This window comes from Spermophilus citellus (assembly GCF_964194105.1).
Source record: "Spermophilus citellus genome assembly, chromosome: 4".
In the NCBI taxonomy this organism is placed as follows: Eukaryota; Metazoa; Chordata; class Mammalia; order Rodentia; family Sciuridae; genus Spermophilus; species Spermophilus citellus.
In genome coordinates, this window is record NC_138185.1 from 135998969 (window position 1) to 136022571 (window position 23603).

A 23603-nucleotide genomic window follows, 5' to 3' on the forward strand; every position below is an offset into this window, starting at 1 on the left:
CTGAACATGTTCAGTACAGATGCAGTTGTTTTTTTTTTTCCAAATATGTTTGATCTATGATTGGTTGAATCCATGGATATGGGACCAATAGGTATGAAGGAACTATTCAATTCATTTTGTTATTGTTCTTGTTGTTGTTCTTGTTGTTCTTGCTGCTGCTGCTGCTAGGGATTGAAGCTAGGCCCTCAGGCATGCTAAGCACACAGATCTATCACTAAGGTATACTCCACCCCCAGACATACTGTATTATAGTGATTTTTTTCCCAAGAAACAAATAATTATCTTTATTTTAGTAATTGCTTTCAGAGATAAGGATTGTGGTCAAGAATGGGTATTTGACTTTTCATTTCATATCTTTGCCTTTATTTATCTCTTTGCATTAAAAATATTATTTTAGCAAGGAATGGTGGCACGTGTTTGCTCCCAGCTGCTTAAGAGGTTGAGGCAGGAGGATTGCAAGTTCAAAGCCAACCTGGGCAACATAGTGAGATGCTGTCTGAAAATTTTCAAAAGAGCTGAGAATATATATATAGTTTAGTGGTAAAGTACTTGCTGAGCATGCACCAAATCCCTAATATGGCCAAAAAGAAAAAAAAGAATAAAAATGTTATATTAAGCCTGGTGTTGTGGTGTATACCATTTGTTGCCATAGTTATTCCTGAGGCTAAGGCAGGATGATAGCTTGAGCATATAAATTTGGGACTAGTCTGGGCAACACAGCCCATATTTAAAAAAAAAAAAAAAAAAAAAAAGTTTTAAATTAAAAATTTTTTTCCTGGCAAATTTTATTGAAGCCAACAGAAGCTTGGTCACAGGTACAGACTGAATCAGCTGGTTTATTACAAGTGACTTACTCAGCTGATTGCTCATTGGCCAAGTGATTTTTAGGGTCACTCCCCCCCCCCCCAATAAATCTAAATAGCTTAAATTCAAGACATTTAGAGACATGATAACTAAATAAGATTATAAATTTTTTTTTAATCCTTCTGGTCAGTTTAACCAAATCTTGTAATTTTTTGTTGGTTTTCTTACAGATGTTTGACACAGTGAAGAGATTAAGAGAAAAATCTTGTTTAATTATAGCAACTACTTCAGGATTGGAATCTATTAAGAATGATGAGGTAACAACACTGTAACAATAGTGACATTGTTCTGTCTTTGAACAAGAAGTTACTTCTTTTTGTTAGGAGTAACCTGTTTATTGTATGTATATATGTATGTAAGATCTGTCCAACTTTTATTTATTCTGAACTTGACAGATATTTATTCAGTATAATTTATTTATTTTACAAAAGCAGAGAAACTTGATGTACAGTGGAATTCTACAAGAAATGCCATATTTTATTAATTTAAAAAATATTTTAGCCAGGCACAGTGATACATGTTTGTAATTCTAGTGATTTGGAAGGCTGAGGTTGGAGGATCACAAGTTAGGCTTAGCAACTTATTGAGACCCTGTCTCAAAATAAAAACAAAAGCTTAGTGGTTCAACCCCTAACACACACACACACAAAATTTTTTAATGTTTAAAAGTAGGATATACATCACAGTCAGTGGCATCTCATGATTTAATCACCAATATACATTCATTGGAGGAATATAAGGTAGTGGTACATCTTCTACTCAATAAAATGTAATAATGTTTAGGTCATTAAATTATTAGAGTATCTTTATTTGTGGTTATTAACTGTCCTTTCTAAAAGAAAAGCACACTGGATTTAAGTTAAAATAGAAAATCAAAAGGTACCAAATACATCTCAGTAATACTGTTAAAGTTTTCAGTCATAACAATGCATTTAGAAGTGTTAGACATTAAATTGGTTTAAATTGTTTCAATTTCATTGATTGTTTGACAAATGGTTTTAAAATTTTATTTCATCTATTAATGTGCCTGCGTTGAACATCAAAAGCAGTTTATTGAATAATTAAGGTACTTGGCCTTGGCCTTTTACATTAAATTATTGAATAAATGATGTAATAACAGAAGAAAAGTTGAAGTAATGATGTTAATTTTGAAACATTAAATTGAAAGTAGACCTTTTAGTTACTAAGTTTTTCAGAATCTTACTCTTAAGAAATTTTTCGACCCGGCAGGGGTTGTGGCTCAGAGGTAGAGCGCTCACCTACCATGTTTGAGGCTCTGGGGTCAATCCTCAGCACCACATAAAAGTAAAATAAAGATATTTTTAAAAAGAAAGAAAGAAATTTTGTCACTGAACAGTGTACATATTGAGCGTTTCTAATTCAAAAATCTGAAATCCAAAACTTTGGAGCATTTCAGAATTCAGATTAGGAATGCTTAATTGATGAAGTCTTTGCAGTATCCCAAAATTCAAAATATCTTAAATCTGGAACATTTTTGGTCCCAACCATTTTATATAAGGGATGTTCAGCCAGTATGTAAATTTTTAATAGTAGATCTTAACTGCTGTTGTGATTTCTTAATATTCAGATTACTCACGATAAAGAGAAAGCAGAACGAAAAAGAAAAGCTGAAGCTGCTAGGCTACATCGCCAGAAGATCATGGCTCAGATGTCTGCCTTACAGAAGAACTTCATTGAAACTCACAAACTCATGTATGACAATACATCAGAAATGCCTGGGAAAGAAGACTCCATTATGGAAGAAGAAAGGTAAAACAAAGCAAAATAAAAGTTAACAACTTTTGGAGATAAAATTAAATACTCACTTTAAATCATAATTTTCCAAAACATATTTTATAATAATGGAAAAGACAAAAGTGGGAACAGTAAAAGTAGAAATCAACCCCTGTTATCCTGTTACCATACAAGCTTGGGCATTCTTAGATACACATTTATATATTGATTACATATTGAGGGAAATTGGATAATCTTTTGAGCCATGCCTTGTGGGATGTTATATGATACATAGTGAGAAGAGGGAGAAGGAAAAATCATAATACTTTGAAAAAGTATTCCAAGAAATTTTAAATATTGAAAATACCCCAAATAGGCAATTTGTAGAAGATAAATATTTAAAATTTATCTTCTACAAATTGCCTATTTTTAAAAACAAACCTTCACTCTTATTTAAAACAACATGTGTTATGGGTAATTTTAGGAAATTGTATGTTTTCAGAAGCAGTAGACACATTGTATTCTGTGCAATAGGTCAATAATCAGGACGCTGAGAATGCTGATGAAGACCATAATGAATAATGGCTATTTTAAAGTTAAAAATTAAAAGGGAGCTGGTGACATAGAGGTCAGTGGTAGAGCTTTTATCTAGTACATATGAAGCCCCAAGTTCAATAATGGCACCTTAACTAAATTAAATTAAATAAATAAAAATGAGATATGAAGGTAAGCTTTCCTTGGCCAACTGTAGTGTAATAAAACCAGAAGTAGGGCTGGGGTTGTGGCTTAATGGTAGAGCAAGCGCCTAGCACATGCAAGGCCCTGGGTTTGATCCTCAACACCACATAAAAGTAAATAAAATAAAGGTATTGTGTCCAACTACAACTAAAAAATTAAAAAATAGGTAAATAAATAAATAAAACCAGAAGTAAAGAAGAACTAAACAAACAAAATTTTGAACTTTCTAAATATTATGTATCAACAGCATACTCTTTAGAAGAAGTGAGAAGTAAGCAAAGTTATACTCAGAGTTAATGGCTTTAATTATTTATTTTTATTGCCTGCTTAATTGAATATGTAATTTATTAATGTTTTCTCATTGAAAACAATTCAAAATGGGCTGGAGTTGTGGCTTAGCAGTAGAGCGCTTGGCTAACACATGTAAGGTCCTGGGTTTGATCCTCAGCACCACATAAAAAATAAATAAAATAAATAAAGGTACTGTGCCCAACTATAACTAAAAAATAAATATTTAAAACAAAAAAAGATAACAATTCAAATAATGGATAAAATTCCCTCATACTATCCTCTATGATCCTGATCTTTTTCCACAAACAACAATGGTTATAGATTACCTCTTCCTAATGCATTTGTAAACATTTACATAAATAACGAATTGTCAAATGTAATGATTCTTACCTTCTTTTGGAGAGTAGATGAGAACAGGACTAGAGTTTGTGTACTAGGAGATTAATATCTGCATAATCAAGACTTAGCTTCATTGTTCCTATTTGACTCTTCCTGATTAAAGAAAAAAAATGAATGAGAGTCTTGTATTTTTAATGTGTTTTTTTTTTTTTAGTGATTTGTTTTTATTTCAGCATACATTTTATTCTATTCTTTGCTTTCTCAGTATCTTATAAATCTTTTCACATTAGTACATATAGATCTATAGTGTGAATTCTGTATCATTCTTTATGACTGCTGCATAGTCTGCCATGGCACAGATGTACAATATTTTATCCGATTTTGGACATTTAGTTGCTTCCCTTATCCCTCATTATAATTGATCAGAAATTTTTTTTTTTTTTAAAGAGAGAGTGAGAGAGGAGAGAGAGTGAGAGAGAGAGAGAGAGAATTTTTTTTAATATTTATTTTTTTTTAGTTCTCGGCGGACACAACATCTTTGTTGGTATGTGGTGCTGAGGATCGAACCCGGGCCGCACGCATGCGAGGCGAGCGCGCTACCACTTGAGCCACATCCCCAGCCCCAGATCAGAAATTTTTTGTATGAGTCTCCTTGTGCATTTGTGCAAATAATTCTCAATGGTAAAATTCAAAAAGGGAAAGATATGGGTCAAAGTTTTAATAGATATGACCACATTCCCTTCAAACTGACTCTCCCAGTTTATACATCTAACAGTGTATGAGCATGCCTGTTTACTTCATTCTTACCAATACTTATTATCACTACTTGAAAATATCTGGTATTATCAAAATTTAAAATTTATGGGCTAGAAATGTAGGTCAGATGTAGAATGCTTCCTTAGCATATGCAAGGTTCTGGTTTTGATCCTCAGCACCACCAAAACAAAACAAAACAAAAAACATGTTGACTAAATTTTCCTTATTAGTAGTATTAGGTTGAGCTAATATCTCATATGATTATTCACCTTTTATGTTTTATCTTCTACAAATTGCCTATTGTTATCCTTTGAATTCTTTGCTCTTGTCTTTTTGATTTATAGTTCTTTAAAATTTTATTTCACATGTTTTGTTCCTATTTCTTTAACATTAATTATGATATTTAGCCATAAAGAAGTCTACATGTAGACATATATTGATCTTTTAGAGCTTTAGTTTTTTGTATCTGTAGTCTTTTCCTATTCAAAAGTCACAACTTTAATTACATAGTTGCATTAATACATTTTCCTTTTAAAAATATTAGAGATAAAGCCGAAGTTCCATTTGAGTACCAGCTCAAATCCTGGATAACTTTCTGTTCTTCCTTAGATATTCGTCTGCTTATAAATTTTATGTATTTTTGTCAGAATTTTTACTGTTATTACATAAAAATATGTATAACCATAGGAATTCTATATTGTCATTCAGCCTTTTGTTTTAGTTGCATAAATTATGTTATATGTACATCTTGCAATATTCTATTTTCACTTCATTGTTTTGAAGATATGTATGTGTTCTTTCATACACAGTGAGCTTAGTGTTTCTCAGTTGAAGCATTTGGGCAGCCATTTTTTTTCATGCAAGACTGTTCCACAGATTACAGGATACTTAGCATACTGTGCTTACTAGCCTATGACAACCAAAAAGCAAATCTCCACTATGTATTTATTACCGAATGCTTCCTAGAAGGTGGTACCACACCTATTGAGAACTACGTTTTACAAACTGCATAATATTGCATATCGTGTAAGCTCATTTATGTAGGTGAACATTTATTTCTAGTTTGCTAAATGATACACTATATATCATAGAGCTTCTTGAACAGATAATATTGCAGTATAGTTCAGAACATGGCCTCACAGGTTAAATACTGGTCCTGCTATTTACTGGTGATGAATTACAGGGTCTTTCTCTTCACTGTCTCTAGGCCTCAGCTTTTTCCACTGAAAAATGAAGATAATTGTAATACCTACCTCACAGAATTGTTGTATGGATTGAGTAAACATAATTATAGTATTTGAAATAGTGCTTAGTATCATAATCAGTGATTATAAATGTTTTCTCTTATTTATATATGATTATTGCACACATTAGTAGATCCTAAGATTTGCTAGCCCATTAAGAGTAAATCCTAAGTATAGCTACATCATTAAGATGTAAGTTTTTTAGTTTTAACATCTACCAAAATAGAAATAGAAGCCTAAATGCCTAATGAGAGGGAATTAAAAAAACTACTGTGTCACAAATAGTATAAGAATACTATGTAGCCATTTAAAAATGTTTCTGAAGAAATTTTAATCTCATGAGAAAATGACAAAAAATTTTGTAAATGAATAAAACAAGATATAAGTAAATCTGTATATGTAATATAATCTTATTATATCAAATGTATTTTATAAATGTTTCTGAAAGCAAAAAAAAATATGCAGGGTTACTAGTGGTTATTGCTAGGTTGTAGGAGTATATAGGAAGATTTCCTACACCTTTTTCTTCTTAATTATAGAGCTTTTTGTCTAGATGTTCCAAAATTTATCAATAAGTATGCATTACTTTTATATTTAAAAAAAGACATAACCCAATTTGTTGGTATAATAAATATATATGCTATTTCATGATCTGCTTTTTTTGCACTTAGCATCACAAAATGTAATTTCTAATAAGAAAATCAATTAATTAAAGCCAGAAATATTAGGGGGAAGCTTTGAAGATAATATTCCTAGATATCATTTTTATTTTTATTTTTAAAGCTTTTACCTACATTTACTTAAAATCTACCAAAGTATAAAGATAAGTGACCAAAACATATGTCCTCATTTCTGGTCATTTCTTTTGGTAGCACCCCAGCAGTCAGTGACTACTCTAGAATTGCTTTGGGTCCTAAACGGGGTCCAACTGTTACTGAAAAGGAGGTGCTGACATGCATCCTCTGCCAAGAAGAACAAGAGGTGAAAATAGAAAATAATGCCATGGTATTATCGGCCTGTGTCCAGAAATCCACCGCCTTAACACAGCACAGGGGAAAACCCATAGAACTCCCAGGTGGTATGTATTATTTAATTAATATCTTTTTGAGCATTTCTTTTCATATCTATGCAATTAGAAAAAAATACTCTTTGAATGAAGTTTGGGAGTGAGGTTGTATTTAGTTTTATTTGGTTATATTACAATTTATCCACATGTAAAATAGGTTTTTACATGCCATGTTGGCTGCTTTTCTTTATTTTTTTATTTTGATTTTTATTAGCACTTGACCACATTGTTCATTCTATCTCTGGTTTTTATTTTATTTTTCTTCTTGCTGAACATTTAAAAATAGGTTGTAGGCATTTTGACATGTCATCCCTAAGCTTTTCTGCATGTATTTTCTAAAACTAAAGACACTCTACTATATATCTATCATACCATTATCATACTAAAGAAAGTTAATAATAATTCAGGAATATATCATCTAATATAAAATACGTATTTCTTCAACTTTTCTTAGAATGTCTTCAGTAGGTGGATTTTGTTTTTCCCCACTCAGGATCCAAACATGTTTCATGTGTTATTTTGGTCAAGTTTTTTGTAGTCTGTTTTAATCTAGAATAATCTCTTTGTTTTGTTTTGTTCATGCTAATTGTTTGAGGAATGTAGGCCAATTGTCTTGTGTAGTATTTTGGATTGTGAATTTATCTTATTGTTGCCTCATGATTTGATTAATGTTAAACATGTACCTGGTTAAGAATAATAATTAGGTAATGTGTTACATTTCTTATATCACATCAGGAGTTAGGTGCTTTATTTTTTAAATACCTTTGACATAATAATGATAATAAAAGCTAATATTAATTGAATATTTAATGTGTGTCAGGTTCTAATTAAGTGCTTTATGTGTATGTACTTACTTAATCCTCACAACAACCCTGTGAGTTGGTTACCAGTATTGGTCCCATTTTGCAGATGAGGGAACTGAGGCACAGAGAAGTTAAGTAACTTGCCCAAAGTCTGTGCTTTTTTCTACTAGATTATAATACCCCTCAATATCCCTTAAAATCATCATCCATTCAAATTAGTCTTTAAAACTGCAAAGGAAAATTGATATTAAATCAGAATATCATTGCAGTGACTAAGCTAATGAAGCTTAAACCTAATGTTCAAAATTAAAATGTAAACAAAAGGTTGAGTTTTTATCAATCTGCACTGATTTTAGAATCATACCTGATAGTCTTGTTTTATATTTACCTCTTTGTTTTACTATTAATAATATATATCCTCCTTTCATAAAATTGTGATACTTGGATATTTTTAAGAAGTGAAAGTTTGTGATTAGAATTTTAGACCTGATGACCTCTCTTTCTTCCCCAACCCCCATTCCTTTGTTATAATCTTGGAAGAGATGCATTCATAACTCTTCCTTTTGTGTTTCTGAACCAGAAACCCTAGACCCACTTTTCATGGATCCTGACTTGGCCTATGGAACTTACACAGGAAGCTGTGGCCATGTAATGCATGCAGTATGCTGGCAGAAGTAAGTTGTTCCTCTGACATGTTCTTGAAAACTAGGAACAGTGAAGTTCACTTCAGGCCACAAAAAGGCATGTTTTCTCATGTCTTCTTTCCTTTTTTCTTATTGGAATAATTCAAACAGTTTTAATTACTAATTCTGTTTGCATGATACTAATTGTTATATAAGCCGTGGAAAATATTTTATAAAGCTCTCAATTTAAGATTTTCAGGGACTAGATATAATTCAGGTAGAACATGTGTTCAGCATGCAGAAAGCCCTGGGTTCAATGCCCAGCGCTGCTTTGAAAAAAAAAAAAAAAAAAACCATTAAAGTGTTCCTTACTCCCTCTGTTTGCTTTCCACAAACTAATCAATAGTCACATTGTTCATCAGTATTCACATAAAAATAATAGTAATCCTCATTTTAAAAAATCTCAAAAACGGTGAAAGTACCTTGAGACAGGACAAGAAGTCTAGTTTTATGTCAAAAAAAGATAAAAATTTAAAAATGCAATTCCTGAGAAATCTTTTAATAGTTTACCCACTTGGTATTTAATTAAAATATAAAATTTTTCTATGATAGCCCTCACTAATGTAGTTGGTCCCTGCAAACACATATGTCAACATTGCTGTTGATAGGAGACAAGTTATGATTCAGTAAATTAATTTTATTATAAATTTATATCTTCCATGATAAATTTTCCAATTTGTCCCCCCAAAAGTGGGAATCCTATTTATTTCATAATTTAATGTGTATTTTTTGTATATAAGTTTTACACTTGATCTTAGTTAAAAAGCTGAGAAGCAATGTACATAAGTTCTAAAGATGTTTACTGGAGCAAATTTTTCAGATCTTTGTACTTGGATTAAAGCAAGTTCTAAAAGTACACGTGTCTTTGGAATTTTGCAGGTATTTTGAAGCTGTACAGCTGAGCTCTCAGCAGCGCATTCATGTTGACCTTTTTGACTTGGAGAGTGGAGAATATCTTTGCCCTCTTTGCAAATCTCTGTGCAATACTGTGATTCCCATTATTCCTTTACAACCTCAGAAAATAAATAGGTATATTTTAACTTATGTTTTGGTTAATTTTTTTAAAACCTATATTTAATCTTTTAATTTATGCCTGTTTTGTTAGATTATTAGTTTCTTTTTTACTCTTTAAAGAAATGAGTATGGGGCTGGGGATGTGGCTCAAGCTGTAGCGCGCTCGCCTGGCATGCGTGCGGCCCGGGTTCAATCCTCAGCACCACATACCAACAAAGATGTTGTGTCCCCCGAGAACTAAAAAAATAAATAAATATTTAAAAAAAAATTCTCTCTCTCTCTCTCTCTCTCTCTCTCTCTCTCTCTCTCTCTCTCTCTCCTCTCTCACTCTCTCTTTAAAAAAAAAAGAAATGAGTGTGTTTTATTTCATAACTTAAATCATATTTTAAAATAAAATTAAAAGCTCCATTTTTTGGTCTTTAAGATAACTAGAATATTCATTTACTTAAATCAGGATGTTGTTCATATATTTTCCAATCAACATTACAGTAGAACTCTGTTCTCTGCCTTAACACTCACAGGAGAAAAGATGTGAAAAAATTCATTACTTTCATTACTTGCTATCTGAACTTCTGTAGCTCTAAAGGTCTTTGTATTATTTTTCTAATTCTGTTTTTTTTTTTTAATTCAAATGCTATGGTTTTAGACATCTGGGAGAAAAGCTAATGATAAAAACACTCATTGTATATGTTTCGATAATAGGTGAGCCTTTAGGACTTCAAAATTTCTGTATTCTGATAACCTGTAAATGGGATTACAACAAATATTCATTTTTTAATGACAATTGGGTTTCTTAACTATTTTTATATTCTCACTTTTCATTTAATAATAACAGTACTATTTATACTTGTTGGGGTTCTTTTCAGTGATTTCGTAATAATAAACCCAAGTTCTGCTAAAGGAAATGGTTTGTTGTTTTAAAAAATCACCTTTGGGGGGCTGGGGATGTGGCTCAAGCGGTAGCGCGCTCGCCTGGCATGCGTGCAGCCCGGGTTCGATCCTCAGCACCACATACCAACAAAGATGTTGTGTCCGCCGAGAACTAAAAAATAAATAAAAAAAAAAATTCTCTCTCTCTCTCTCTCTCTCTACTCTCTCACTCTCCTCTCTCACTCTCTCTTTAAAAAAAAAAAAATCTATTATTAAAAAAAAAATCACCTTTGGGCTAGGGATGCAGCTCAATGGTAAAGTGCTTTTCCTAAGTCTGAGGGCCTGTGTTTGATCCCCAGTACTACAGAACACCAACCAACAACAACAAAACCACCTTTAACATGTTTCCATAGCAAAAAATGTTAAGAAGTGATATGTATGGCAGGCAGAGTCAAGTAATAGTTGCTGTATATCTACTATTCCATGTCTTTGGAAAACCTGGTTTACAAACTATCATCTTCATCTTCTTCCAATTTGTTGGGAGATAGAAATATAGGAAGAAGCGGGCTGGGGCTGTAGCTCAATAGAAGAGCGCTTGCCTAGCATGCCTGAGGCACTGGGTTTGATCCTCAGCACCACATAAAAATATACAAATAAAATAAAGCATTCTGCCCATCTACAACTACAATCAATCAATCAATCAATCAATCAATAAAAATTTTAAAAAGAAATATAGGAAGAAGGTTGCATCAAAAAAACCCTATTTCATTTATTCAGTAATTAATGTATTCTAGGCACTCTTCCAAGCGCTTGCTACCTTATGTTATTTAATTCTTACAGTAGTGTACTGAAAATAGATACTCTTATTTCCATTTAAAGATATAAAGAATTAGAGATTATGAGTATTTTTACTTCTCCCAGAGTTATACACTTGGAAGACAAAAATAAAAAAAACGGTGAAAGTACCTTGAGACAGGACAAGAAGTCTAGTTTCAACATCTTATTAGTCTGCACAAGCCTTAAAAAAAAAATACACTATTGTTCCCTTTAATAAGGATTGTGAAGCATGTAAATAATTCTCTAAAGGAAGACTCAGCAACTTTCCTTGATGTCTTTAAGAATAGGATGCTTCAGGGCAGTCCTTTCAAAAGTCAGAAAAACTGATTTTTACAACCAGGTCTGTTAGAACCCTGAAACGCTTACTGTCAATAATAATTTTGTTAACTCAGAATCTGACGTGTATAATTGTACATAACATTTTTATTAGATGCTTCTATTTGCCTGTTTTTTTAGAACACCAGTATGAGTATAATAAAAATAATAAAGTTAAAAGTGTATGAGGAACTTTATCAAAAGTAATGATTTTTTTAAATTTCATTATCTAATAACCATTATCTAATCAAAATCTAATATGAATTCATCAAAAAAATAAAGCTAATATGCTAAGGTTTTTTGTTTCTTGTGGTACTGAGGATTGAACTCAGGACTTCACACATGCTAGACAAGCACTCTACCTCTGAGCTACATCCCCCCTAACCCTTTGAATATGTATTTATTCATTCATTCGTTTATTTGTTTATTTATTTTTTCCCCGGGATTGAACCCAGAGGCACTTAATGGCTGAGCCACATCCCCAGCCCTTTTTATATTTTGAGATGGGAGTGTCTCTGAGATACTGAGGCTGGCTTTGAACTTGCTATCTTCCTGCCTCAACCTTCTGAGCTGCTAGGATTACAGGCATGTGCCACTGTGCCTGGCTCCTGAGTTTTTGAATGATTGATTTATTGATTGGTACTGAGGCTTGAACCCAGGGTCTTTAACCTGGTAGGCAAGAGCTCTACCACTGAGCTACTTCCCCAACTCTTTATTTTTATTTTAAGACAGGGTATTGCCAAGTTACCTAGGCTGCCATCAAACTTGGAATCCTTCTGCCTCAACCTCCTTGAGTAGCTGGGATTATAGGCATATATATCTCTGCACCCACTATATGCTAATATTTTTTAAAAGAAATTTAGTTATAACCAGTGATAATATCATTCATTTTTGAGAATCAAAAAATGTTTTGGTCAAATTCATGCCCTAGTGTGCAATTTTGGCACAGTTCACTATATATTTTAACTCAAGATTATTTAAAAAAAAAAAAAAAGATTGTCCTTTCAATAAACAGATTCCTCTTTTGTAGTCTTTTTTTTAAATATATTTTTTAGTTGTAGTTGGACACGATATCTTTATTTTATTTATTTTTATGTGGTGCTGAGGATCAAACCCAGTGCTTGACGAACACTCTACCACTGAGCCACAACCCCAGCCCCATTTTGTAGTCTTTTTTAATAAAATGGTTTCTGGTCCTCATGGTTCTTAGCACACTGGATCATATCCCTACTTTTATGAAATTTACATTCTATGAAAGAAAGGGTGGCAATAAACAAATACAAATAGCTGAGTACTGAGAAGTTCTATGAAAAAACTAATGTAGTAGGGCATAAAGGGCTATAAAAAGGCTAGTTACTGTATTGTCAGGGAGCTCATCTCTGAGATGGTAACAGTTCATCTGAATGAAGTTAAGGACTAGTAATGTTGCTGTCTGGAAGAAGAAAATTCTAAGCACAGGCAATATCAACAGCAAAGGCCCCAAGTTAGGAACGTAGCTGGCATGTTCAGGCACAGGAAGAAAACAACATCTTGGAATGGATTACCAAGGAGGAGCCAGATTATAAAATTGTAAACTCATAAATGAGCTAAGGCAAGAAGTCAGAATTTAAAATTTTACTTATGATGGGAAAACTTTGGGGCATTTTGAACAAGGGAATCATTATCTAATTTATAGTTTTAGAAGCTTTTTTGGGCTGCTACATGATAAATTCATACTTAAAAAAAAAAACAGGAATGGAAGTAGAAAGAACCCTTAAAAGTCTATTGAAGTAGTTCAGGTTAGGAACTAATAAGGTGGTCTAGAGTAATAAAGGTAGAAGAAAGTGATCAACTTTTGAGATAGTTAGAAAGTAAAACTGTGGGGCTGGGGATGTGGCTCAGAGGTAGAGTGCTCGCCTAGCATGCATGAGGCACTGAGTTCAATCCTTAGCACCACATGAAAATAAAATAAAGATATTGTGTCCACCTGTAACTGAAAAAAATAAATATTTTTTTAAAAGAAAGTAAAACTGTGATGCTACTAATAGAGTGTGAGGGAATCAGAAAAGTCAATAACAACCCCTAGTTTTTTACTTGAGAAATTAGAATGATATTTTCATTTACTAGCATTTCTTACTTCTGAGTAATGGGAGTATGAGGTGTTTGTTTTACTCTTTGTACTTTTAAATTCCCTTCCTTCCCAAAAATCATTTAAATGCATGTTTCTATAACCTAGAAAGTTAATCTGGAGAAATTTTGATATTTTTATATAGCCATCTCTATTCAAGGAAAGACTCTGCAAGTTTGGCTGTTTACATTGATTTGGTACCAGTGGATTTTTCAAATAATTCTTAAATGTCATTTTTTCAGTGAGAATGCAGATGCTGTTGCTCAACTTTTGACCTTGACAAGATGGATACAGACTATTCTGGCCAGAATATCAGGTTACAATATGAAGCATTCTAAAGGTTTGCTTAAATTTATGTTAGCTGTGTGAAAATTGTCTCAGAATCATTGATTTTTTTTTTTTTTAAAAGTCATTATTATGGTGAAATGTAGTTCACAAGTACAAATTCGCTGAATATCATGAAAGACAGGTTTCTAAGGCCAAGACTAAATTTGGTCTATATCATTTTCTTTTTCTTTTTTTTTTATTGGTTGTTCAAAATATTACATAGTTCTTGATATATCATATTTCACACTTTGATTCAAGTGGGTTATGAACTCCCATTTTTACCCCGTATACAGATTGCAGAATCACATCAGTTACACTTCCACTGATTTACATATTGACATACTCATGTCTGTTGTATTCTGCTGCCTTTCCTATCCTCTACTATCCCCCCTCCCCACCCCTCCCCTCCCCTCTTCTCTCTCTACCCCCTCTACTGTAATTCATTTCTCCCCCTTGTATTATTTTTCCCTTTCCCCTCACTTCCTCTTGTATGTAATTTTGTATAACCCTGAGGATCTCCTTCCATTTCCAAGCAATTTCCCTTCTCTCTCCCTTTCCCTCCCACCTCTCATCCCTGTTTAATGTTATTCATCTTCTCATGCTCTTCTTCCCTACTCTGTTCTTAGTTACTCTCCTTATATCAAAGAAGACATTTGGCATTTGTTTTTTAGGGATTGGCTAGCTTCACTTAGCATAATCTGCTCTAATGCCATCCATTTCCCTCCAAATTCTATGATTTTGTCATTTTTTAATGCAGAGTAATACTCCATTGTGTATAAATGCCACATTTTTTTTATCCATTTGTCTATTGAAGGGCATCTAGGTTGCTTCCACAGTCTTGCTATTGTGAATTGTGCTGCTATGAACATCGTATATCATTTTCTTAATGCAGTTGTTTTTCATACTGTCTGGCAGAATAGACAGTGATTAAAGTCAGACTGACTGATTTAAATCTTAGATCCAAGACTCATTCTAATCAGCAAGATTCACTTACTGGCTCTGTTGTTCTTGGGCAAGTTACTTAAGTTCTCTGTGCTATAATTGAGAGAGAATTGTTGGCTATTAAGGCAATGTGCTTAAAAAAGTATAAGGCGTTTTTAAAATTTAGCAAAGAAAAGTATTTTTCTTTATTCAGCTGTGAATCAATAAGATGAAGAAGGCAAAGTACAATTTTTTTTGTTTTTGTTATTATTTTTCTCTTTTCATTTTTTGAGATTGTGTCTTAACTGTGTTGCCCAGGCTGGTCTTGAACTCCTGAGCTCAAGTGATCCTTCCACCACTGCCTCCTGAGTAGCTAGAACTACAAGGCCATGTCCAGCTTTAAAAGTCTTTTAATTCTCATTCCCTCCTTGGAGTTAAAATTGATGAAAACTGTACCTAGAAAATATTTCAGAATATTTCTAGGTGTTTTACTCAAAATATTTATGTCTTATCTTTATCATCCATACCCACATGTATTTGTCCAACTATTTCCTGATTATTTCCCCCTCTGCCATGCTTTAACTGTTTACAACCTTTTAGTTATGTGCATTTAGGGAAAATGAAGAATGTATACAAAAGCTAGAGATCAAAAATAGGAATTATGGTTTTATTTCTTAAAACTATAGTAATCTAAGTTATCCAGTATGAAGTGTTTAATTGTACTGTACATAAAAAAAGCATTGTAAAGGCTTTATGTTCTCTGCCTCATCAAACATGTATTTTATACAGTTCAGAGAATGTTACAAGAGGAAATGGCATTAATAACCATATTTTATAGTATAAAATAATAGGTCTTATAAAGCTTTAAAGAAGAAATAGATTCATAGAGCCTAAAGTAGTAAAGGAAAATGTCATGGAGAAAATGGAATTTGAATTAACTTTGGATCAGATTTGTATGTGTGGTAGAAATAAAAGAGAGCAATCAGGTAGAGAAAAGAGAAAATATTTTTAGGGAAGTATGACTATGGCATTTTCAGAAATAAATTGAGGGTACACAGTGGGGAATAAGAGGAGAGCACAGGGCAAGGTTATAGAGGGGTATGAATAAAAATTTGGACTTGGTTTTTAGAAGCAGAAAGAGGGAAGACAATAGTTGGCAATGTATGAGTTTGGCAGTGATCTATCAGTTTCCTTTCTTCCTCCATTAACTTAATAGCAAAACCTTTTTCACAATTGGTGAGTATAGAGTAACATTCTGTATGCTGAAAAACTCCTTAATGGAAGACCTTTTTTTTTTTTTTTTTGCTAAGAAACTATTTAGGGCATGTACTTACCATTTGCCACTTCTTTTCAGCAGTAAAAATTCAGCATATAGGGCTCTTCTCATTCTTTATTTTTAAATGGCTTTGATATATATGAATAGTTTCTTTTTATTTATTTTTTAAAAGTAGATGAACATCCTGATTGTACATCCTTATATTTAGGTCTCAAAAGTTCAGCCTTAGTTTCACATGTTTTTTGTCATTTTGGTCTTTAAATGATTTAACTGGAAGTCTCAAACATGGCTTTAAGTGGAAAGGTCCCTTTATTATTTATCAGACAGCATGACTAGAGGACAACAATAAAAAATACGAGTGATTAGTGTCTTTAAGAATACTAATTTTTTAGACTTCTGTATTTTTAATGGAAGAAAATACTGAACATAATCTAAAAAAACTGTTGAAATAAAGAACTTAAAGGAAGAAACCACAGAATGATTAAAAAATTTTGAGCAAGTGACTAGCATTTTTGTCTGGTAACTTTTTTTTTAAGATTCCAAAAAGAAAGAGAAAAAAGAGTATAGAGAAAATAAATATTTGAGGAAATAATGGCTGAAAAGTCCCCACATTTGGTAAAAGATACACATTTACACATTCAAGTAGTTCAGTGTACTTTAAACAAACTTAAAACCACTCAGACCATCATAACCAAACTGCTGAAAACAAAAGATAGATTATTCACTAACATATACTGCTTTGCTAAAAGGATACATATGCAGTGTTACTAAAAATGGAAATAACAGAGGAAGAGTTGCTGATAAGGAAAAATAATCTACTAGGTGAATAGCAAAATGCAGAACTGCATTGTATAATATTATCTTTTGTTCAAAACAAAACAAAATGGTATGTGTAACATTTCTATGGAGAAAAGAATATCACCCAAATGTCATGTTATTGTCTGGTGGGAAAAGTATAGGTGGTTTTTATCGTTCATTAGCATTTTCTAGGTTTTCTAAAATGATCATGTATAATTTTTTAAAAAAATTATTGTCAAAACTAAAGTTATTCATTATTTTTCTTTTTCCTTTTAAATTATTAGGAGAAAACCCAGTAATTCCTGTCTTGTTTAATCAAGGAATGGGAGATTCTACTTTTGAGTTTCATTCCATCTTGAGTTTTGGAGTTCAGTCTTCGTAAGTATCTAAATGGTTAAAAAGTTTGTAAATGAGGCTGGGGTTGTTGCCCAATGGTATAGTGCTTGTCTAGCATGTACGAGACCCTGGGTTCGATCCTCAGCACTACATAAAAATAAATAAATAAAATAAAGGTATTATGTCCAACTACTTCTAAAAAATAAATGTTTAGAAAAAAAAAGTTTTTGTAAATGGCTGTGAAAATAAGAATGGGAAATGATTCTTTCCTCTTTCTTTTCTTCTTTATTTGTAAAATTTTTCCTTTATCCCATTTTTCTTTCTTTTTCCCTGGAGTTTTATTTGTATTAGTAAAATTAAGTGGTTTGATATATAATATCTCTAGGTAACCATTTTTGACCAGCAAAAAAATGCCAATTCTGTGTGGATCAGAATTTAAGAGACTTTACTTAAAGTCACATTTGACTTTCCCTGAAAAGCCTCAGGTCATACCCCTGTACTCTCATTTTTTTTTTTCAATGAAAACAAAACTAGGGGCTGGGGTTGTGGCTCATGGGACTGGGGCTGGGGCTCAGCGGTAGAGTGCTCACCTAGCACAGGCGAGGCCCTGGGTTCGATCTTCAGCACCACATAAAAATAAATAAATAAGGAAATTGTATCCAACTATAACTAAAAAATAAATATTTTTAAAAAAGGAAAATAAAACTAAAAGCAATGGGCTTCCTTACCTACTTCACATAGATATTTATGTGATAACACTTCAAAAAATATAGTATGCCCAAATCAGGTATTATTATTTTATGCATATGACTATCTAGAATACTTTTCTCTGGTTGTATTCCTTATTTATATTATCTGTCCCATTACTACTGAAAACACTTATTACAAGTAGAAGTTCATAAAACCAAAAATTATCACTTCAAATACGTATTATTTGTCACACATACACACCACACACACCCGTCTTATCGATGAGTATGGAAGTATTTCTTGGTCTCTTTCCTGATCATCAAAATGTATTAGGTCAGATCTGTTTCCTTTGAATTTTATTCCCCTCTAACCAGTTTTTCCCTTTGGATCTGAACTCTTCCAGCTATAATCATTTACTGAATCTTTAATGATAAATTATATGGGTCATTATCATTGTATAAGAGATATTTAGCTTTTCCCATCTTATTGAATAAATCTTCTACAGGGGTTATAATTTGTAATTGGACAAAGAATGGTTTACTTAAGTCAAAAGGAGTTGTTTCTGTTGCTTCAATACCTAATGAGCATTCTTGGGAAAATAGCCCTTGTTACTAAATTATTGTGTAACTTTTTTTGTTTTGTTTTATTTGTAGGATCAAGTATTCTAATAGTATCAAGGAAATGGTCATTCTCTTTGCCACAACAATCTATAGAATTGGACTAAAAGTGCCTCCTGATGAAACAGACCCTCGAGTCCCCATGATGACCTGGAGCACATGTGCTTTCACTGTACAGGCAATTGGTAAAGTCTGTAAGAAAACTGGCTTGGAAGCTGGGCACGGTGGCACACACCTGTAATCCCAGCTACTCAGGAAGCTGAAGCAGAAGGATAACAAGTTCAAGACCAGCCTGGCCAACTTAGTGAGACCCTGTCTCAAAATAAAAGGGCTGGGATATAGCTCAGTGGTAGAGCACTTAACTTGCCTGGCATGCAGAAGACCCTAGTTTCTATTCCCAGTATTGTACACCTAAGCCCAGTGACTCCAGAGGCTCAGGTAGGAGGATCCTAAGTTTAAGGCCAGCCTAGGCAACTTAGTGAAACCATATATGAAAACAAGAAATAAAAAGGGCTGGGGATGTTGCTCAGTGGTAGAGTACCCTGGGTTTGATCCCCCAGAACCAGAAGTACTACAGGAGCAGGGTAACCGGGGAGGGAGGGAGGAAGGAAAGAAAGAAAAAAAAAAATTTGGTTTGGAGGTTTTAGTGAAACAATTTTGATTGACTAGAAAATTATTTCTTTTCCTGATGGCACAGAATAGTTTGCCTTGCTTAAGGATTACTAATATTTCAGTATAGTAGTGTGGCCTGATGCCATTAGGTCTGATAATTTTTTTTTACATTGATCTCCTTTTAACTACCATAGTGACCATAAGCAGCACAAGTTAAAATTATTTTAGGGCTAGGGTAGTAACTCAGTGGTAGAGTGCTAATCGCATGTGTGAGGCCCTGGGTTCGATCCTTAGCACCACATAAAAATAAATAAATAAAAATGAAGATATTAAAAAATATATATTTTAAAGGGATAGCAAGAAGTACACTATAGCCAAAAAGTGGCACATTTATGACACTAGGTGTCAAGAATAAGTAGCAATGAAGAATCAACTCAGAAATGCCCAGTAATTTTTGTTTCCTTTATACTTTGAGAGAAAAGGAAAAAAGGGCTGGGGCTGTAGCTCAGTGGTAGAACGCCTGCCTTGCAGGTGTGAGGCACTGGGTTCAATCCTCAGCAACACATAAAAATAAATAAATAAAAAGATATTGTGTCCATTTACAACTAAAAAAATAAAATTAAAAAAAAAAGAGAGAGTAAAAAAAAAAAAAGAAAGAAAAGAGAGGGAAACCAAAGTTACCTAAAAACCTTATCAGAAAAGGGAAATCTGAGATAAGAAAAGACAGTAGCAAACTGAAGCTAACCAGGTCTGAAGGGGAAGGCTTCTGTCAAATTTTTTGCCATGTTGGAAATTTCCCATCAAAAAGCAAACCAGTGAAAAATCACTTAGATTTTTAAATTAGCACATTTGCTCATTACAATTACAAGATATAATACTATATAGAAGAAAATAACAACTCTTCTTTTGGGGGGGTTACTGGGAATTAAACCCAGGGGCACTTACTTAACCACTGAAACACATCCCAGCCCTTTTTTTATATTTTATTTAGAGACAAGTTCTCACTGATTTTCTTAGGGCCTTGCCAAGGCTGGCTCTGAACTCATAATACTCATGATCCTCCTGTCTCACCCTCCTGAGCTGCTAGGATTACAAGGCATGCACCATCATGCCTGGCAATTAAGAACTCTTTGTTCAAGCCACTTTAGATCTACTGTGTATTTTATTTTTGATAATAATTTTTTAGGAACTCACTGTATCTTCTACACTTTGAAGTATTTTTATAACAATATGCTGTTTTATATTTTGAATTAAGTGCATGGACGCCTCTTTATTACCCAAAACTTTCCTATAGCAGTAGACATCAGATTTTAGGAATCTCTTCCATAGTTTTGGTATTATCTTCTTTTTTCTATAAATATGTTCTAATTCATATATATATATTTAGTTATAGATGGACACAATACCTTTATTTTATTTATTTATTTTTATGTGGTGCCAAGGATCAAACTCAGTGCCTTACCTGTGCTAGGCAAATACTCTACCACTGAGCCACAACACCAGTCCCTGTTCTAATTCTTTTTAAATTATACTTAAAAGATTATAAAGTTACATGCATCTGCCTTACACATTATTTTTAAGCAAAGTGAGTTCCTGTTACATATAAAAATTACTTTTAAAAATTTTTGCGGGCTGGGAATGTGGCTCAGGCAGTAGTGCGCTCGTCTGGCATGCGTGCGGCCCGGGTTCGATCCTCAGCACCACATACAAACAAAGATGTTGTGTCCGCCGATAACTAAAAAAAAAAATAAAATAAATATTAAAAATTCTCTCTCTCTCTCTCTCTCTCTCTCTCTCTCTCTCTCTCTCTCTCCTCTCTCACTCTCTCTAAAAAAAAAAAATTTTTTTTGCATAAAAAAGATATTAAAAGGTGGACCAGGCTGGAGTTGTGGCTCAGTGCTAGAGTGCTTGCCTAGTATGCATGGGTTCTATCCTCAGCACCACATAAATATAAAATAAAGATATTGTGTCTACTTAAAGCTAAAAAATAAATATTAAGAAAAAGAAAAACCAACCCAGGTATTTTGCTTTTTTGCAAGAATTCTTTATAGAGTTCTATAGGAACTTTATAGTTTATACTAGTAATTTATAGATTGTCTACATTTGCTTCTCTACTGTTCTCTCAAAAATAGGGAAATTTTGGCATATACAAATAATAAGACATTGAAGAAGAAAACTGCAAATCATCTGATCAAAAATATAATTAATTTAGGGCCCAGGGATATAGATCAGTGGTAGAGCTCTCCCCTAACATGAGCAAGGCAGTGGGTTTAATTATAATTCTGCATGCCTATAATCCCAGTAACTCCAGAAGCTAAGGCAGGAGGATTTTAAGTCCAGCCTAGGAAACTTAGTGAGATTCTGTTTAAAAGTAAAAAATTAATAGGGCTGGAAATGTAGCCCAGTGGTAGAGCACCCCTGGGTTCAGTCCCCAAGACCCCTTAAAAATACATATATATGTAAAATTCAAGAACATTTAATAGAAACTAAATACAATATATAATTGTAGCAGCATTCTGGATTTATTATTTTTATGTTTTTCTTACTTTTTAAGAAAATCTATTGGGTGATGAAGGAAAACCTCTGTTTGGAGCACTTCAAAATAGGCAGGTATGTATATTTCAACAGGGTTTATGTAATTCATGGAATGCTTTTTTAAATCTCTTTTTCTGTAAAGAACAGAATTTTGTAGAGAGGTAAAAAAGAGCTGCTTCAGTCTCATAGGAAATGGCCTATGTTTTGCACTTTACAGAATTTACTCAATCTTAGTGGTTAAATATATTTCACACAGAGATTTCAGGTGATACTTGATTACATTTCCTCCCCTTCTCTGTATATTGACAAATCAAAAACCTGGCATCTCCTGTGTTTTTCCCTCTCGCTGATTTTTCACTATCATATTGCATTAAATATATGCTGGTTGAGTTAGGAAAATTATTATACTGAATTCAGGAATAAAACTAAGCCATGATTCCTTGATGGATAGATACTACACAGTTTACTTCTGCCTCAGGCCAACCAAAGCCTTTTAACATAGGCAACCCTGGAAAACAGTATTAAAGCAATGTGCTCAGTAGCCCTGTGAAGATAAATGGACAACTGAAGATTCCCTAAACTGTTTTCATTCTAACCATTTTTCTCTTACTTTCCCGACAGTCAGCATAGCAGACTTGTAGTCAGTCCACAGTGTGCTTCCCATCCTGCTATTAGGGAAGCAGATGTATTTCACTGGTTTTCTTACCATCATTTTAAAATTTCTAGAAATACATTTGCACTGGCATCAATAGAATAAATTGCCCAGACATTTAAGAAAATGACACTGAATAAAATGGATACTCAGCCAAGCGCACTTGCACATTGCGTATAATCCCAGCCAAATACCCCTGGGTTCAATCTGATACAATTAAAAAAAAAAAAAAAAAAAATATATATATATATATATATATATATACACACACACACGTATTAGAATATAAGTATATGATATATAAGTATGGTGTCTTTCTTCATCATTTCACATTTTATCTTCCTCTTACTTACAATCTAGCATAATGGTCTGAAAGCATTAATGCAGTTTGCAATTGCACAGAGGATTACCTCTCCTCAGGTCCTGATACAGAAACATCTGATTCGGCTCCTATCAGGTACAGTCTTCTGAATTATTATGTTTTTAGTTACGTGTATTTTTCTATTGCATTTCTGGCAATGTATTTCATTAGGAAACAACATAGTACAGTAATTGTTAGTACTCACTAATGAAATCTTAATGCCCACAACAGGTTTACCAAAAATAAATAAATAAAGCACATAGCTATCGCATTAGTACTTGCAATTTTGTTTAAAAATCAGGTATTTTCCAAGTATTTTTAGCTTATATTCTTTGTATTCACCTAGTCATTGAAATAGTATCCTCAATCACTAACATACTTGTTTCCCAAATCTGGTTAGAAAAGGGATAGACTTGGATAGAAAGGGATAGATCATTTTAAAATTTTATTTCATTGTTGAGTCAAAGTCATGTAAAATAATAGAAATGCTAATTGTGATAATGTCAGAACTCAGGCCTGTGTTGTTTTATAATAACTTTATTCTATTTATGTTTTTATGTAGTGCTGAGTATCGAACCCAGAGACTCACACATACTAGGCAAGCACTCTATCACTGAGCCACAACTCCAGCCCCAGGCCTGTGGGGTTTTTTGTTTGTTTGTTTGTTTGTTTGTTTGAGAGATAGGCTGTAACTATTTCTTGATGATTTTCTTGCAGTTTAGCAAGCTAGAATTATACTAAGGGCCCATATGATATTCTCAGTATAAAAATAAAAAGGATGTGTTTACATTTTGGTGGTCTCCATTTCCATTATGCA

The 23603-nt window shown here is 33.0% G+C and overlaps 1 protein-coding gene across 3 annotated transcripts in view; it reads left to right on the forward strand.

Moving 5' to 3' along the window:
- Window positions 1–23603, forward strand: part of UBR1 (ubiquitin protein ligase E3 component n-recognin 1) — a 147484-nt gene that overhangs the window by 97526 nt on the left and 26355 nt on the right. For 2 of the 3 annotated variants that reach the window (XM_081291719.1, XM_081291717.1), the window contains exons 28-37: window positions 1035–1121; window positions 2453–2634; window positions 6839–7044; window positions 8416–8509; window positions 9398–9547; window positions 13904–14001; window positions 17268–17361; window positions 18663–18811; window positions 21793–21848; window positions 22786–22882. In XM_081291719.1, coding sequence (XP_081147845.1) covers window positions 1035–1121; window positions 2453–2634; window positions 6839–7044; window positions 8416–8509; window positions 9398–9547; window positions 13904–14001; window positions 17268–17361; window positions 18663–18811; window positions 21793–21848; window positions 22786–22882 — 1213 coding nt within the window. The remainder of the gene's footprint in view (window positions 1–1034; window positions 1122–2452; window positions 2635–6838; window positions 7045–8415; window positions 8510–9397; window positions 9548–13903; window positions 14002–17267; window positions 17362–18662; window positions 18812–21792; window positions 21849–22785; window positions 22883–23603) is intronic. The other variant, XM_081291718.1, reaches the window with a different exon arrangement.